We start from the raw sequence: 18,741 nt of genomic DNA on the forward strand, positions 1-18,741 counted from the left end.
GGACGGACCACATGGCCTGGCCTGTGTGATCTGAGATACCAGAACCAAAGCGCTCAGGGGGACGGAGGGTGCTAGGTGGGGAAAGCTGTTCTCCCACCACCTACCTCACCTCAGCCTCACACCGAGTGCCTGGGGGTGGGCACAGGAGAGCCTGGCCTCCAAAGCCCCAGGTTGCAGGCCCTGACTCACTGGTGTGTGTAACCTTGTATGAGCCCCTTGCCTGTTCTGGGCCTCAGTCTCCCCATTTGTAAGCAGAATAGGTTGCCTTAGGTCAGAGTTTCTCATTCTTTCCCCATCAGAATCACACCACCACCCCACCGCTGCCCCTGGGGGCAGAGTGTCCCTCCTCCCCCCCAGGTCTCCCTTGGAGGATTTCATTTACTGGGTGTTAGGTGTTAGGTGTAGCCCCAGGACCTCTATATGAATCCGGGTGACTCTCATTCCCAGGCAGGTCAGGATGGGAAGGAGGGTCTCTGAGGTCCTGTCCAGTTTAGACCCTTTAGGACAGGCATTCCCAGGGCTGCCGGGGCCAGCCCCCCTTACTTCTACACACTGGGGTCTGACATTCCTCGGGCAGCTCGGGGCACCCTCCCTGCTGCCCCACCTCCCTCAGCACCCACTGAAGGGTGGGTGGAGATGTAGGGGAGGGGCGGGGGGGGCAGGGCAGCGACAACAGGAACACATACACCCGTGCATCTGCCCAGTGTCAACACTGAAAGATTATTCATTGCATCACTGTTGGTAATAACCAAAGACTGAGAATAAAATTGGGTAAATAAATTATGGTCCATCACGTGGTGCATAATAGCACGACATGATATTATGCAAATGTAAAAAATAGAACCCTGAAGCCGCTCTTTATGTACTGATACAGAACAATCGCCAAGATGGATAATTATATGGAAAAAGCAAGGCGTCCAACGGGGTGTGTAATATGCAACATTTCGCTAAAAAAACATAAAAGAATACAGGTACCTAAGTACTCGGCTGTGCAGAGAAGGCCTCTGGAAGAACACTTAAGAAGCTGGCAGGAGGGCTGCCCGGGGAGAGAGCCCCGCGGCTAGGCTGAGAGGGAGAGGTTCTCTGCGTGCTGTCTGCACCTTGGAATTCTGTACTGTGTGTGAGCAGCACAGAATGCTCCGACGCAGCTAACTCTGTGCAATGTTCTCGAGCAGGGCTGTTTCAAACTGCACTGCCCTGCCCCGCCCTCCGTTCTGATCTAGTCCTGTCTGGACTTGGATGTGTGGCTCAGGTGGGTGCGGTGGAAAATGGATGAAAATCTGTTCCAGGGATTGCAGGTGGAAGGAAGGGACGGAAGGAGTGTGGGATGAGGACCCAGCTCGCGGCTGTCAGCCTGCCCACTGCCCGCCTGGCACTCCCTCCCTCGTGGTTAAGTGAGCTCTGGCTCCCCCAGCCTTGACATCAGCCTCTGGCTCCCCAACCCTGACCGGCCGGTGAGCCAGATGCGGCGGGCACTGACGCGAGCTGGAGTCCCTGACGCAGCTCGCGTCCACACGGGCAGCCTCACCTCCTCACTGAGGATCTCCTGGCACTCGGAGTAGTTCACGCGGGCCGCCCAGCTGCCATTGGTCAGGCACTCCCGGTAGCCGTTGTCTGCAAAACGGAGAGACAGGCAAAGTGACCTGTGGTTCCTCGCCCATACAGCAGCCTAGGCATCTGTCTGTCCATTCATCTGTCCAACCACCCACCCGCACAGGGGCCTGATTGCTGGGTGAAGCTGGGCAGAGGAGCTTCCCTGCTACCCCACCTTCTTGCCTCTGTCTGCCCACCAGTCCCAACAGGGGTCAGCGTCGATCCAGCGCCTGACCGTGGGGCCGTGACTCTGCCCACTCACGCCAGCACGCCCACGAGACCGGCCCGTGGGCAGTCTTGATCAGCTCACTGAGCTGTTTCCTTGAAAGCCTGGATGTGGTGCGTGCCCTTCTGAGACCTCTCCCATTTTGGGGTCTCGTGTGACAACAAAAAAGAATGGTGAGTCCCGCTGACTCAGTTCTGGCTCCCAAGGCTGGGCACAATATGGCGGAAGGATATACGTGGGAAGGGTGTGTGGTGACAGCCCACGTGGCACAGTGAGGGGACAGGGTTTCACACGGTGGCTACCTGTGGTGAGGTTTCCCATGGGGGGGCGGGTGGTCCTCGCGTGGCAGTGTTCCACGTGGGGTGAAGCTCACAGGGCGGGTGTTACAGGGGAAGGTCCCCGGGGTGGCATTTCCCCAGAGAAGCTCGTGTGTTGGGACAGAAGATGACAGGTAGCGGGAGTGTGCTGGGGCATCACAGGGGGCGGGGCTCACCTAGCATGAATCTCACTCTCTGGACCTACTACAGCTCACAGCCTGGCGCATGGCCCAGGGAGGGGCGGGGGTCTGTGCAGCCATCCGCTCCACTGCAGCCCAGAACCTGCCACCTTCTAAGGAGATGGGGAGGAGCCCTGTGGTGGGAGCCTGGCTTCAGGGCTCCGGGGTGACGCTGGGTGGGGGGCCACCAGGGCTCTGAAACCCAGTAGGAAAAAGGCCAAGGAAGATCCAAACCTTGGGTCTTTTCTCCCTTGCTGGTAAAGGTTGTCCTGCCCCACCCCAAGCCCCTCCAGCATCAGTGGCTCTAAAGATATTTCCTTGAGTTAATTCTGGCCCCAACTCCAGGCAGAACAAGCTGGAAGAGAATTGAGTTCTGAGCCATTTCCACTGGAGCAGCGGGCCTTTTCCATGGTTCCCACTGACCCTCACATCACAGGGGGTAGCAGAAGGGCTGGGGAAACTGCTTGAATCTCAATCCCTGAGCCTGGGGCCAGGAAGGGGCAGGGCAGTGGGTGGGAGACAGAGGCAGGAGCAGGGCAATGGGTGGGAGACAGAGGCAGGGCCCAGGGCCGGCTCAGTGCTGCTGAGCTGTGTGAGATACGTGGCCTTGGCCTCTTGTGTATCAGGGAGGGCTGGGCCAGATGATTCCCCTGGAGCCGTCCAGCATGGGAGCTGCCTCTCTGTGGCAGCATCAGGATAATAGGGAGATGATAGTGTGGGTGGTGGGAGAGATGCTACTATGTCCCCGAGGGAGATGTGGCCTGGCCTCCAGGGCTGGGAGGCTGGGAGGCCTCCTTTCTCACCCTGCTCCCCAGCCCCTCTGCTGAGAGGCTGCTCACACAGCCTCCCTAAACTGCCAGGGGGAAATGAAGCTAAACGGATTTTTAAAGCTCTGCTCAGCCTCCCTGCCAGTAGACCTGAGTCTCAGCAGAGTTGAGCCCTTGGGCAGAGTTGGCTGAGATGCTGCTGATTCTCTCCTAATTGCTAAATGAGGGATAAGCAGCCAGAGGGCGGAGGGCTCAGTGACAGGGTTTTCAGGGAGGTCTGTGGGAGGCAAGGAACCAGGGATACAGGGTCTCTGCCATGGACCAGAAGTGCCTGGGACCACCGGCTGCTCCGGAATGTCTGCAAAGAAAGGGGCTTGGAGGCAGTGGCTCTTCTTGCCTTACCAGAGGCAGCACAAAGCAGTGTTAAGAGCATGGTTCCCAGACAGCCTGGGCTCAAAATGTGGCACCACCCCTTACTAGCCATGTGATCTTGGGCAAGTCACACAACCACTCAACTTCCTTCTCTGCAAGATGCTCCTGTCTAATGGTTGAGTTGAGCATTTTTAGTTAACATATGCAGAGGGCTTGGAGCTCTACCCAGCATGTGGTGCTAGATGTAACTGTTATTATTCAGAACAGGTCACTTGTCCCTATCAAAGGGGTTATACTGGTGGGGATAACAACAGTCACTGCTTTGGCCCAAGCCCCCCTGGTACACCCCCCCATGTGGAGCCAGGAGCTGGAGTCCCTCCCAAGGTGGGTCATCCAGAGGAAGCAGGCTTTGCTAGGGAGGCAGGAGGCAACCCTGAAAGAAGACAGGCCTAACAAGCAGGGAGTCGTTGCCAGGGAGGATTCGACCTCCTTGTCTTTGATTGCTGCGCTGAGCAGTCCTCCCACAGCATCATGGGAAAATGGATATTTTTGGAAATGCATCCCATCCCTTTGAAGATCAGATGCAGCCAGAAGGAGGGCATTACGGAGAAGGCCTGGAAGTCCTGGCAGCACCTCATCAGTAAATGAATTAATTAGTGCTTAATGACTAGGTGCCACTCCAGGCTCTCACTCACTACTTTCTGCATGGGCGTGTTCCTCACTGTTCTGGCACTGGAGTACCTGCAAAGGGGAATTGCCAGCTCTGCCCCCGCGTCTAGGGACCATCACTCCCAGCTCCTCTCCTGGGATCACAGAGGGAAGAGAGAGGAAGCTGAAGAGCAGCACCCCACCTAAACCTCGCACCCACACTGCAGGCAGAGCAATCAAGGCCTGGGGAGAGCCAGTGCTGAGGGCTCCTTAGCCAGTCACAGACAGAACTGAGGCCAGAGCCCGGGACTCCTGGCTCCCACATGGGTCAGGATGGGCAAACTGAGTGGCACACGCCAGGTACTATGTTCTGAAAATGTTTGCTCTGGGGCGTGGCAAGTCACCCGGAGGGACAAGAGTGGAGGAGGCTCACGGGTTGCGGGGGGGGGGGGGGGGGGGGGGGGCGGAGCTGGCTGCCTTTAGGTGTGGCTGCAGGAGTGTACACTTGGCCATGGAGGCAGTGGGGAGCCACAGGAGGGATGACTCCTAGCAAGGGTGGAACAGGGTCCGATGCCAAATGAGGGTTAGAGATCAGGTACCTTGAGTGGAGTCGGTGGCACTGGGGATGGGGGGCAGGTGGGGCTAGACCTGAGAATCACTTTGGAGGTGAAAGAACAGGACCTGGTACCTCCGAGGGAGAGGGGCCTCCCCCCCGCCCTGTTATGCACCAGCCCCAGTGCTGCTTCCTTCCTGCAGGCTTGTGAGCGGGGTGTCAGGAGGGCTCCGACTCCTGACTCCTGGTTTGGCCCTGCTTCCAAGCTTTGTGACCTGGGGCAGTTGACAGGCTCTGCCCCCATTTCCTAATGATCAAATGCGCCCGACTAAATGAGAGGCTGGCCTCTTACGTCCTCCTGCGCTTGCTCCTGCCTGCATGTCCTCCCCACACACCTTCCAGTCTTTCTTCTCCTTCTGTGGGTTCCAGACACACGAGACTGCTTGGTCTGGCTGCTCCAGCCTCCTGTCCAGTCCCAGTGTCTCCCCAGGGACCTCCAACTCTTTCTTCCAACTCTAACCCCTTTTGACCAGCCGGTAAAGGACAAAGGGGCAGGTGAAGGAACCTGGGAGCTTTGAGCTAAATGAAGTCTTAGAAGCCTGTCATCTGGCACTCTCCACCCTCAGAGCGGGTGGGGGCCACAAAAGAGTAACATGTGCTGAAGGTCACAGAGCGAGTCTCAGTGTCTGTGGTCACCTGGGTACCCTCTTGGGGTCCTGAGCTCAGGCCCACCAGACCCCAAGGCTCCACCAGGGACCCCCACCCCGCTCTTGGACAGGTCAGGCCTGCAGCTGTTGCTGTCTGGATAAGCAGGGGCTGTGAGTCGTTGACAGGGGAGGGTAACAGGTGACATCGCAAGGAGCTGTAAAGCCTAGAGGTGGAGGCTCACAGCCTCCTGGGAGCTCGGTGTTTACAGAGGGATCAAGTATCTGGTCACGGGGTTAGTCCTCCCCCACCCCCTTGCCCCCTGGAGACAGATCAAGAACTCTGAGTCTCCCCCCTCCTGGCTGGAGAGCCTTGCGCAGGCCTCACAAATCTCTGAGCTCAGGGTCCTGACGATCCCTGCCCTGCCTCATGGGGCTGCTGGAGTTCAAGTCAACTGACCCAGTTTGTCAACTGCAGAAGAAAGTGTCAGACAGACTGGATGCAAGTCCAGCTTCACCTCCCACCACCGGGTGACCTTGGGCAAGATCCCGAACCTCTCTGAGCCTCAGAAGCTTTATTTATGTAACGAGCACTACAGAGTTGTACATAGTTTCTTTCGGGGGCACTGTGAGAATCAGCAGTGTGAGCAGAGTGCCCAGCAGAGCAGAGCTGGCCTTTGGCGACTGTATCCACGAGAGGTACGGTTATTACTGTCATTGTTATTATTATTTAACCCGCCTCCAACAAGTCTGCCCTCCACACGCCCCTTACTTGTGGTGTTGTAGCGGACACCGTAGAAATAGGCAGGGCAGGGTCGAACCACCAGCTTCCCTGCGGGGCTCTGGGGCCAGCAGGTGCCAATGCGGTCCACGGTTGCATTGCACTGCAGTCCTGTGGGCAGAGACAGCTGGTGAGGCAGAGCAAGACCCCATTCCTGCGCCCTTCCTGCCCACCTCCCCAAAGGCCCCCACACACCAGTTGGGGCAGGGCAGGAGTGATGACCCTAGTGCAGAGATTGCCCTTCCTGCGCAGAGGCAGCTACCGGGGAAGGAATCTGAATTTGATGCTAGGGCACTAGGGAGCCAGAGTGGGCTCCAGAGCAGAGGAGGAACAGAGATGGCAGGAGGTAGTGTTAAAAGCTGAGGTCCTGACTGGTCTTTAGAGGAAGGCGGGCATGGTTCAGGTCCCCTGCTCGGTAGCCTGAGGACACTTCTGTCGGCACATCACTTGGTGCAGACTGGAGCTCTCAGATTCCATGGCATGGAACCAACCCGGCCAACCCCTGACCCAGCCCTGCTCACACATCTCTGGAACAAAAACATATCTGCTCCAGCCCTGCAGGGAGGAACAAGCTAAGTGAAGCTGGCCCACCTTCTGGCTGGCCTGACGACCACATTTACTGAACATACATGGTCTGTGCTCTGGTCTATGCTGTGCCCCAGGAGAGGACCGACTGAGAAGGGAGACATGGGGAGAAAAGGGAGGGAGACACCGTCCAGGGAAGTAGGAAGGACACTGAACCAGGAGTCTGGAACCCTGGCTGTGTTACTAATTTGCTGTGTGACTACAGGCAAGTTGCTTGCCCTCTCTGGGCTTCAGTGTCTTTATAATAAAATGAAGTGACTGGATCTGATCAGAAATTCTTAATCCCTGTTCATGGAAGCTTTAAGGGTTGATAGAGACCCTGATATTAAAGATCAACTAATACACTTCCTATGAAAAACTTCCTACCACTAACAGTAGCCCCCCGTATATGGCACGTAACTATACCGATTGTTATAGCAAGCAGTCCACCCCAAATGTAAGAAGTGTGTCTGATAAAAGAGTTACTTTGAAAAATTTGGTCTATACATGCATTTTACTTGGGAAAGGGACCTTGGCTTTCATTAGATTCTCAAAGAGGTTATGACTTAAAAAAGGATGTAAACAGCTGAATTAGAAAGTGAATATAAAATTCCCCTTCCAAATATTTGCCCTTAATTAAAGAGCTTTTTTTAGACTGGAGTATGTGTGTGTTGGGGCAGAGTTGAAGCCACAGTAATACTTCTGGAGAGAGGGGAGCTTTTGGTCTCCAATGGGTCGGGGCTGGGCTGAGGACAGTCCCGGCACCCCTCCTGAAACTTCCCCTTCTTCCTCTGCCCTTTGATGCCCCTTTCCTGCATGAGGCTGGCACAGTGGTCCTAGCAAGACCAGTGTGCCCAGCGCGATGGGAGGGAGTTAATAACCTGGGATGGCACGAGAATGCACAGACAAGCCAGGGAGAGCCAGGAACGAATGCGGGGGCAGCCTCTTTACGTCTGGGCATCAGCAGCTGCCAAGCCCTGGCTAGGGCCCACCTGCCATCTCCTCCCCAGCTTAGCTTGTCCCCAGTCTCTCAGGAAACAGCACTAGGCTAGATTGGCGGCCTTTCCCTGCTGGACGCAGGGCAGTGCTGAGCAGCACTTGTACCAAATGCTGGTTTTCCTTTCTAATCAAAGCTATTCCTGGGGTGTTCCTGCAAATCAGCGCTCAAGGGGCAGAGGCCTTGACACCAAGTCGTTTAACTGAAAGAGAAAGAAAGCTGGATTGGGGCCTTAATGGCATGAAGAGCCGGTGGGCCAGGCGGCCGGGGTGGGCCAAGCCCTGGCACTGTGCCACACTGCAGCATCCGTGAATTGCTTCACCAAGTGGAGGTGGGGTGAGGGGAGTGAGGAAAACAGGTTAAGATTTTAATCCCTCAGGGGCCATGCCAATAGCGCTGAGCCCGGAGTTGGCAGCTGGAGGCATACGGCCATGGGAAGGGAGGGTTAATATTATGAACCATATTCTGCTTTTTCAAAGCTTTCTTCACATATTTTTGGTTGATCCTCATCCACCCTGCCATGTCATAATATCCTTTTTACAGATGAGGAAACTGAGGCCCCAGGAAGTAAGTGACTTGACCAAGGTCACTTGCCAATGAGTGAAAAAACCAAGGTGCAGAGCCATGCGTTTTTGACTCTAAATCCAGTGCTCTTTCGATTACCCCACATTCTGTTCCAATAAAGGGAGGGGAGCTTCAGTCAAAGAGATGGTGGAGTAGGGAGCAGCATTTACGGAGGACTGACAGTGTGATGGGCACACGCCAGGCCGTCCACATCTACCATCTGACTTAGTGACATCCTCGTACCTTCCTCAGTAGGTTGTCCATTTGGGCACTCGCTCCTTCACAGCATCTCCTGAGCGAGGTACTGGGAAGACTGAACGGAATGTCTTGTGCGGCAGCACCTGGAACTTGCCTAGCACACCCTCTCAGTCGGGGTAGCACTGGCCTTCCCTTTCTTCCTTCTCCCTCTCTTTCCTGCCTTGGACAGTTCCCCAGAGTCCCTTCCACAAAGAGCAGAGGGTAGGTAGGGCAGGGCAGGACTGGGCACCAGTCACAGCCAGGACCAGGCTGGAGCCAAGGCAGGGACCGGCCACTGAGCAGATGGGTCTCTTGGCCCCGAGGACCAGGCACTGGCCAATGCCCTGAACCCTAACACCGCCCACAGCTGGTCTGGGTTTGGGGATGGGAATGAGCAGAGCAGCTGATATTTGCCCCTAACTGTGTGGATTAGAAGTCTGAAGCACCACCTGCCAGGGTTGGGTGCTAATTCTGTTTTACAGATAAGGAAACTGAGGCCCAAGCAGTCACATTGCCTATCCAAAGTCACAGAGGCACTAAGAGGCAGAAGTGGGTTTTGAATGCTGGTGTTCGGTGCCTGCCCAGGGCTCTTCCCATTGCACCACAGCTGGTCCCAGCCTGGGCAACGGGCCCTCACAGCATTTGGCTGCACCCGTCTCTGCACCCTGGGTTCCTCCATGTCACTCTGCTTCTCTCCCTCCCTTCTGCCGTACTCCCCAGCCTCCCTCCCTGCCCTGGCAGCTGCGTGGAAGGGGTGCAGGGAAACACTCCTCGGAGGTGACCTTTACTTTGAGACCAGAAAATCCCCGAGGAAATGAAAGTCTGTGGGAGAGATGGGAATAAAGGGAGAGAGGCTACATGATCGAGGACATAAAAGCAAATGAAAGGGGTCACCATACGAAGTACCCCCTAACTGCGGGGTAACAGGCCAGGGTGCTGGCAGCTGGGGTTGGAGCTAGGCGGGCGGGGCAAAGGGAGGGATGGAGCCATTCCAAGCGTGGCCAAAGGCACAAGCACCAATCAGGAAAGATGGCCCGGCTCAGACTCAGACTCGCAAATGCTGGTCAAAAAGTTCAGTCGGGGTCTGGCCGTGTGGCGCAGTTTTAGGGAGCCCATAGAGACTTGGAGGGAAACGAAGAGTAAAGGGAGGGTGAAAGGTAAGGGGCAGGGACTCAGATGTGTATGGAAGGGATGAAGCAGCAGGGTTGGGCCTCAGATGCGGTGCTCCGGGCAAGCGGGCGCTGCCCCTGGGCCCGACTCATAGGCTGCGCGCCTCCCGCCACGTGCTCCTTTCCGCAGGTGTCACAGCTCACGCACAGGACTGCAGCCCACCACAGTGCGGGAGCCGGGCCTCGGGATACTGCAGATTGGTCCTCTAGAAGAGTGGTTAGGACTTGGGGGACGGGGAGGGGGGAGACCCAACATTTGTGCAACACTACACCAGGCGGTGTGAAGGGCGCTTTACATTATGAAACTCAGAACGCTCAATTCAATCCACTCACCTACTCTTTGAGGACAAGAGAAGGGGCGGGGGAGGCAAGTAGGCAAGGAGAGAGGAGGAGAGGGAGGAAATTCAGGAGACAAAAGGCTGAGATTAAAGCAGAGAGAAGCAGACAGAAAACCAGGAGAAAGAGATTTAAGAAAAATCATATAGGTTCCAGAAAAGGGGAGGGAGTGGATCTCGCAGCTGGAAAGGGGAGGAGGAAGGAAGGGAAGTCTTCCGAGTCACTCAACTTGGGGCTATAAGGACCTCGAAGTCAGGGCTGTTGGACTCTGATTCCTGCGCCAATGTCCCTTTCAGGTCGCACTATCACAAATGCCCAACCCTTCCTGCACTACTGTCGGGTATTCTCCCACCCAGATATCATAGATCTGGGGTGACTAGCAGTTTGGATCGGAGTAAGCCAGCCTTGCAAATAGCCAAGCCAATTTACACGCCCTTGTTGGGCACTAACTCCTCCCCACAGCTTCTTGTTCCACAGCGCCCCTCCCGGCCAGTTAAATTATAGACGGAAAGAATGCTAAGGACTGCTCTTAACTCAGTAAGTTTTTACTGACCACCTAAGAAATTTTCCAGGCGCTTGGGATACAGTAATAAATAAAACAAATGCCCTACCCTGCATGAGATGAGAGGGCAGTAAACAAACAAACAAATAAACAGACAGACAAATCTGTTAAGCAGTGAGAAATGCTATGGAGAAAAAAAAAAGCAGAATGAGGAGATACACGGACCGGAGGGCTATTTACACTGGTGGCACTTAACATACTCACACTTAAGGAGAAACCTAAGGAAGTGAGGGAGGGAGCCATGGGCATACAGGGGAATGGGGAAAAGTGTTCTAGGCAGTGGGAACAGCAAGCACAAAGGCCCTGGGGCAGGTGTGTCCTTGGTGTGTCTAAAGTGTTGACATTGCTCTCACTTGATGGCTCATCCCCTCATTCCTGGGACAGCTAGATACCTTCAGGGCCTCCCTTGGGCAGGCTGGAGTCAAGCGGACTAACGTAAGGCTGGTCCTGCATCTTCCTCCTTCCCCACCTGTGCTCAGAGCAGACGCATGGGGACCCACACGTTCATCCCTCTGGGCAGCAGGGTGGTCAGGGTACACCGAACGCTTGTGAATGGAGGGAAGACGAGGAGTAGCATGGATGGCTCCCACCCGCCTCTGAAAAAAACTCTTGCTGAGTCAGGATCGTGTTGGGGGTGCTGCTTTACTGAACAGATAAGAACTCTGTGAAGGTGGCCTATTTAATGCTTGTGCACGATTGGACACTGGTTTCTTCCCCCAAGTAGGTAACACAGTTCCCTTCCCATCAGGCTCCGGGTCCACATGTGCTCAGCATATCCTTCTGAGGGAAACTGGAACCTGGCTCCTGCCCCAGTTATGTTGGGTCTCTCGTCAGGGGTTTCTGAATAAACCAGAGTAGGTGGACGCTTGGCAGCAGCCCTGTGGCTGGGAAGCCCATCCCCCTGTTTGGTTGAAGCCCAGGAGAGGAACACAGCCAAGACTGTCCAGAAGGGGAGCAGCCAGGTGGCCCAAGGGCAGCTTCTGAAACACGCACGCTTGCCCATTCAGAGGAAGGTGCTGCTGGGATGAATGGGCAGGGGCTCTGCCTGCGTCACCTGGCCTGGAGAGAGTGGCAGAGGGCAGGCAGAGTCCTGCTCTTGCTCCACCACCTGTGGTTCAGCTGCCTCCTCTTTGTCTGGGCAGAGAAGAAAGATGCCTTTGTAGGGTGTGTGATTCATCAAGACAAATGGGTGGGCCTCCTGACCTGTGGGTCTGTGGGCTCTTCACATTTGTATTCCTAATACCTAGCATAGTGCCAGGCTCATAGTAGGTCTGGAGGAAAATTAGGGGCCGTATGCAAAGCCAATATGGGTCTGGGCAGTTACGTTGGGCCCTGGGCACCGTGCTGTCTGGGCAGCCACATTACACGGTGGTGGGAACGTCTAAAATCAGGCCTACTTGCTTCAAATCTTAGAGTCACTGCTTAGTAACTGTATGTGCCTTGGCGAGTTATTCAACCTCTCTGAGACTTAGGTTCCTCTTCTATAAAATGGGGATAAAAATGCTTTCTGACTATACAGCTGTGATGATTGAGTGAGATTAGAGCACTCAGAATGGCGACTACACTTCGGGGGCACAAAATAAATATCAGCCATCGTTAATCATCGCTATCATTCAGGACCTTAAGACGGGGGATGGGAACAGATGACCCTGGGTTCGTGTCACCAGTGTGATTCCTTTTGTGTCTAATGTCATTAGTCAATAACTCTGTACTTTCTAACGTTGTCATATTCAGGACATGATATTACGAGTTGCCAAGTCTGTGATCTGCCACATGATGGCCCAGGGGACCCACCCGGGGTCATCTGTTGTTGGCATGTGAGAAACCCCCCCAAAGGCCCTGGCTCAGTGCCAGCTGCCCCAGCCAGACGCTCATCCATCTGTCCCAGTTCCTCCACCCCACTCTCACCATCTGTCTACCAGTGCCCATTGGCCCGGGTAGGTCTTGGCATGGGAAGACAAATAGTGCACTAGCAGAGGCCATTGTGGAGGGTGATGGATTGTGTGACATGAAGACACGCAGGCTTGGCCGAGCTAGGGGTAGTGGCACAGAGCACAGATAATTGGGGAATGAATGGCATTCATCATGGCCTCTTGCCTCCAAGGACACGTGAGGCCTGCGAGGGCTCAGGGATGTCACTTCTTGAGCAGAGCAAGCAAATTAATGGAGCCTGGCCTGGCCCCAGTGCATGGAGGGCTGCAGGCAGGGCCTTTCATCTCAGGTTCAGCCTCTGAGCGGGTGTCCTCCCTCCCAGTCTCTCTGCCGGCGCTCCAGACTCTTGCTCAGGAACTCCCCGTTCCCCTTGACCAGCTTAGCCAACTTTGCAGCCAGATGCTCCAGGCTCCCAACACCTCCCCAGGCTTCCTGCTCCTCCCTCCTAACCCCTTCCCTGTTCTTACATCAAACCTGCGTGCTGGTCCTCAGTCAACTCTAGCTTTGCCTCAGAGCACTGAGTCTTCTCTGCCAGTCCACACTCAGAGTCTCTCAGAGACTCACCTTGAAATCTCCTCCTTCAGAAAGCCTTCCTGGATTCCTACCACTCCTGACCTAACTTCCCTGCCACCTGCATTGCTGTGAGCGATTCACGGTAAATGCCTTCTCCTCAGCCCAGATATACGGTTAGCACTTTCAAAAGCCTGCAGATGTTACCCACAATAATAAATCATACTCAGTAGTGGTGTGTATGGCACTCCACCGTTTGTGGAGTACTACCATAAAACTGAGTGCATTTCATCATCATGGACCCTTGAGGCAGGTGTCACCCCCCTAACTTTACAACTGAGCAAAGAGAGGCTCAGGGGCATGCTCGTCCCTGTGGCAACCGGTGTCCCCAGCTCCAGCCAGGACGAGACGGAGTGTCACTGTGAGCCTGGAAGCCCGCTTGGCCTTCTCAAGTCCGGTGCTCTTTCCCATCCCACCCCAGGCCCTTCCTAGTGAAGACAGCCGGCCAGGGCAGCTGCTTGGAGCTGAGGAAGTCTCTTTCCCCACAGGCCCAGCTTCTGAGCCTGAGGCCTAGCCTCCCTGCTGGCACCCTGGGCCTGTTTCTGCCCCAGTATGCGCCTTGCACTCTGCCTCACAGTACATGTGTCTGTGGGCTTGACTCCAGGATCAGACTGTGAGCCCTTTTTTGCTCCCTGAGTGCCTTGCATAGGGCCCGGCACACAGTAGGTGCCCAATTAATGAGTTGGATTGAATCAAGGAGAGACCTGAAGAGGAAAATAAATCACCAAAGACTGAGTCTCCCTAAAGCCCTCAGGGGCAGGGGCCCTCCCACCTGGCCAGCGGCAGCATCCCCAGGACCCTGATTAAAGGGGCCCAGGTGAGGGATCACAGGTGTGGAGCATGGTGTTGAAGACGAATCCAGAAGTCAGGCTACCTGGGCTCAAACCTTGGCTCCAGCACTTACTAGTTTTTCTCTGTGCTCCGTTTCGCTGTGTATAAAATGAAGGTTACAAGACCTACCTTGAAGGTGAGAACTGGGTTAATGTATCTCAGACACCTTCCACAGCGCCTGGCAGGGAGTTAGCCCCCTGTACTGTTTTGCTGCGGCACGAAGTGCAGTCTTTCTCCTCCCAATACCTGGGTCGCAGCTCAGTCCTGGCTCTGCGGATCTGCACGGCAGCAAGGGCTGGGGCGACTTCCCCTGTTGCCCACCCCAAAGCAGGGAAGACAGCTACCCAGCACGGTCGCCACATGCCCCTCCTATGCCCGTGGCAGACGCCGTCACCTAGTCACAGCTCTGTCCCACCACCATGTCAGGATCCTGCTCACCACAGCAGTGCCTCCATGGAGACAGGAACTGCTTGGACCAGAGAGGAACTCTCTCTGCTCTTCCTGCCTGAGGGCACGGCCCTGTGTGAGCGTCCTGGGAGACCCTGGTGGGGGCAGGTGGCGGGGCTGTGGTCACCTGGACTCTTGCAGGAGTGCAGTCGGGGTACTTACCGGAGATGTTGCTGGCCAGGGACAGGCTCTCGCACTGCTGGTCCTGGAGGGAGGCGGAGATGGGGTTCAGCCCCAGGAAGAGAAGGGCCTGTGGGCACATGGCAGTGAGGGACCTGGTTAGACTGCCATGAGCAGGGTGGCCCACAGCTTCTGCCTCCCCTCCCTTCCCCCTCATCCATGTCTTCTCCCAGACACTTGCCCCCATCTCAGGGCTCCTTCCCCCCAAACCCCTCCAAGTCCTCTCTCCCTGGAAGGTCTAGAGCTGCCTTGTTCTTGGAGGGGCCTGGAAAGGAGGCCGATAAGAACAGGGGCCCAGGTTCTGGGATGGGTGAATTTTCTCCCCGAGGGCCAGGGGTCCCCAGTGAGAAGGAAGGCCCCCAAAGGAATGATGTGCCTAGAGAAGCTGTCTCCATCCACATGGGATCCCAAGCACCGCCCAACTGTGTCCCAACACCTTGAGTCCCGGGGGCTCAGAAATTGTCGTTAGTGCGCCCACCTCCCTCCCACCTTCGCTCCGGAGCTGCAGGCTCTCCTGGCCTCTTGTTCGATGAGCTGCTTCCCAGCCCTGGTCCCTGCCCAGCTCATTAGCAGTCCCTGCAAGTCGTGCCTCCCCATTTGTCAAGCCTTTTTACATCTGCGAGGGCATTTCATTCTCCCTGGGGCTGATGTGGCTGTTCCTTTTGCAGATGAGAAGACTAGGGCCCAGAGAGGTGAAGGAACAAATGTGCCAGGAAAAGTGGCTACCCGATGCCGGGGAGAACCTTTACCCCTGCCGTTCCCCAGCAGCTCCGAGTCAGTCTGAGTCCAGAATTTCAGCCCACTGAGAAGAGAGTGGCGTGGGCCCCACACTTGGAGGGCTTCCTCTTCTTCAACGAACACCCCCACACAATCCTTGTGTTTCCTCCCTTGAGGTCATCACCTTTGCATCAAAGGATTTAGAGTCACAAGGGACCTGGCGTCCAGCCCTGGTTTCACTGGGTTGCCACAGACAGGTTACTTGACCTGTCTGTGCCTCAGTTTCCTCTCTGGCTTTTATTGAAGACTCGCGCGGTGCCAGGCCCTGTGATCTTCACCATGGGGAAATTAGATCGGGGAGAGGCAGGGGCTTGTCCGAGTCCCGCGGAGCAAATGGCTAGTTTAGACCCGAGTCAGGGTGGTGGCTGGTGGCTACCAGCTGGCAGTCTCCACGCACAGCCCTCACTCACAGGGTGGGGGGTAGAGGGTGGGGGTCACCAACAAACAGAGTGCTCAAGATAAGTACTATCTTAATGCAGCATTTAAAAAAACTCTCAATGCAAAAAATTCACGGTGAACAAAATATTTTAAACCTCTTAACAGACGGTGTCTGCGACAGCGCTGGGGCCTATTGGAACGTGGGGTAAAGGAAAAATCAGAATAGTGTTAAAATGCTATTTACCTCGATTGCTGAGATTTTGGGCACCTCCTTAAGTTTGGCCTCAGCAGCCTCACCCTAGTCATGGCCCTGCCCTGCTCGCCAGTCTTCTGCCCAAGCTGGACTCTACCGCCCCTCATCCACCCTCCCTAAGACTGGACCTCCTCCCTTCCTCTGGACTCCTCCCCATGAACGCCTTCTGGAGCTCAGGACCTTCCCCCAGCCCTTAGAAGCAAACTGACTCGCCTTTTTCCGGAGGTGAACTTTCTAGGCTCACCTGTCTCAAATGTCCTCTCCTACCCTGTCCCCCCAACCCCCAGTGCCACCCATTTTTCCTGATATTTGTGCCTTCCCATGCCTGTCTGATGACAAAGGCAGGCTCTGCACCCCCTTCTCATACCCTACATTCCATGGTAGAATTGGGTGCTCCCCACACCCAGACAGAGCCTGTCCTACCACCACCCCCTTCAGGAAGCCCCCCCTTGACCTGATAATTCACATACATGGTCCCCTCAGTGCCCTGCCTGAGTCCTCAGTGGGCTTGTTGACTCTATTCACTCGCTGGCACACTCCTGTCATATCATAGGGGTCTCTGCACTTACTGGGTCAAGCTCCCAAGAACGCCCCCAGCCCTGCACCCATCCCGTGCCCAGCACTCGAGACTCAGCAAATGGTGCTGGGATTAGCTACCTCTCTCCAGGGGCCCGGGAGATATTAGAACAAACCCGTTCAACTCTCTGCTCCAAGGAACTTTCAACACTTTATTAATCAGTAATTAAACTTCGCAGTCTCCAGAGAGATGGCAAAATATCTTTACCATCATTTTTCAAATGAAAACGCAGAAGCGGAGAGAAAGGGAAGCTACCAGGCCAGCCAGTGGCTCTCGCTAGCAAAGCAGAGAGCAGAGTCCTCGAGGACAAGCGCTGGGCCCCTCCTCAGCTCACGCGCACACACGTGCACACACACACATGCACACAGAGAATGAAAGCGGGGTTCCCAGAGCCGGCTCAGCCACAGGCAAATTAAAGAAACTGGAAACACCCTATTCCAAAGTATCAGTCCTGCGCCTGACACCCCACCATTATCCTTCTGACCCTGAGGTTGCGCCTCGAGCGTCAGCCAGCCTTCAGAGCTGCTTTGAAGGTCCACACGCTCAACTCTCATTGAGTTCCTCACCATTGCTCGGATCCGGCTGGCGCCCACCCACCCGTGCTCTTGCCGTTCTTTGCCCTTGCTCACCCTGGCCCCCCTTCAGTCCCCAGAAGCCAGTTCCACAGCCCCGCCCCTTGGCAGCACCTTCCCCAACCCTCCAAAGTAGAGCAACTCGGTCACCCCGTCAGTGTGCCCACATCCCTCCTGGACCCTGGACTAGTCCCAGGTGCGTGAAACAGCCCCAAAACAAAGTACTTACACCCCAGGGCTCTAATTAGGTGGCAAAAACACCAGCCAGTGTCTTAGTCTCGTATCTTATTGTCCTGGGGTCCTCTGAGGAGCAGAGCAATCCAGATTCATCATGAAACCAGACCAAACACCACAGGGCGAAGGACTAGCCTGCTGTTGACTGGCTGCCCGTGACCCTGACCCTTACATCTCCTTCTTGGGTATGATGGTTCACAAAGTCATTTTCTACTGAGAGAGGGCTGGCTTTGCATTATGCAAAGAAAAAGGCTTCTTAATATTCCCGAACCAACCTTTCCTCTCAGGAAAGGTCAGCCCTGTAGAGAGTCTGAGTCTGCGCCACCTCTGGCTCTGCGGAAGGGGTTGTAAAGGCTTCTGGCTCATTCCTGAATCACACTTCCGTGAAAGATCTGGAGTTTTCCTGTGCTCTTCCTCCCACCGTACGTTGGTCTCCCTTTCAATGTGCTCTGCAGCTTTCCAGCTCCTTCAACAGGCAGTTACCACATTGTCGGCACAGGCCCCAAAGTTTCAAGGACATGGTTTGTTTCCTTTTAAAGCTGAGGGTTCTTAATCTGGGGGCCGCGAGCACACAAGGGTGGGGGCACGAAACTCTGTGACTAAATGACAGCCATTTTTTCCTGGGAAGGTTGCTCAGCATCCTCCAGTTCTCAAGGAGATCTAACACCCCCAAAATATGGCCAGAGCATGTGGCAAATGGGGTCACATCAGAGACCTGGGCCTCACCAAACCAGCCATGTCATCCTCTCCGAAAGTCAACCAAAAGTGCTTTTGACCTGGGAACTGCCCCTTGTTTGGATTCCTCCGTCCACTCCTCCCCTCCAACATCAGTCCTAGCCACGTTTTCTCCTCTCAGAACAATTTTTGACAAGCCAAGTCTTCAGGACTTCGTAAAGTTTTCCATTTTCCAACAATGGCCCCGAGGTTCTGAAGCTGGTGCAGTGCCGGGCTCAGTCACGAGGTAATGCCTCGCTTCTTCATGCCAGCCCGCCAGCCCCAAGGCCCCAAAGAAACCTGCACCGAGGGGCACGGCACCGTAGAAGGCAGACGGGCTGGGTCTCCTGCTCCCCATTTTGCAGTTTTACAGCTGAGGGGCTCAAGTGCACGGAACTGGTTGTAGCTGCTGAGTGAGGATGAGGATCCAGTAAGCAGGCAATCTGTGCCCTTCTTTTAAGCGGAGGAAAGATGGAGGAGGGGAATGGCCCAGGTCAGGACAGAGCACGGGAAGAACGGATGGGCAGAGGAGGGTGCAGGAGGATGGGGCAGGAGGGCCACAGGCTGCCAGCCTCCTGCTTCACCTGATGCCCTGCCCCCACCCCCAGGCCAGTGCAGAACAGGGCTGGAATTGAAGCTGCCATCCTAAATCCCAGTGTGACTTTGGCGTAAAGGTTAATCACTCCCAGAAAATGCTTATTAGAGACCATAAATAACTACATTGCTGGAGCTCAGTTTGGTCTTTAAGGCACAAAGTGCAATTTCCT

The 18,741-nt window shown here is 55.3% G+C and overlaps 1 protein-coding gene across 1 annotated transcript in view; it reads right to left on the bottom strand.

Moving 5' to 3' along the window:
• Positions 1-18,741, bottom strand: part of CRHR1 (corticotropin releasing hormone receptor 1) — a 43,450-nt gene that overhangs the window by 9,734 nt on the left and 14,975 nt on the right. Inside the window, exons 2-4 of the mRNA XM_024573100.4 lie at positions 14,452-14,539; positions 6,072-6,191; positions 1,529-1,614 (exon numbers count right to left, since the gene is read on the bottom strand). Of these exons, the coding sequence (XP_024428868.1) occupies positions 1,529-1,614; positions 6,072-6,191; positions 14,452-14,539 (294 nt within the window). The remainder of the gene's footprint in view (positions 1-1,528; positions 1,615-6,071; positions 6,192-14,451; positions 14,540-18,741) is intronic.

Source organism: Desmodus rotundus, chromosome 9 (genome assembly GCF_022682495.2).
Source record: "Desmodus rotundus isolate HL8 chromosome 9, HLdesRot8A.1, whole genome shotgun sequence".
Lineage (NCBI taxonomy): Eukaryota > Metazoa > Chordata > Mammalia > Chiroptera > Phyllostomidae > Desmodus > Desmodus rotundus.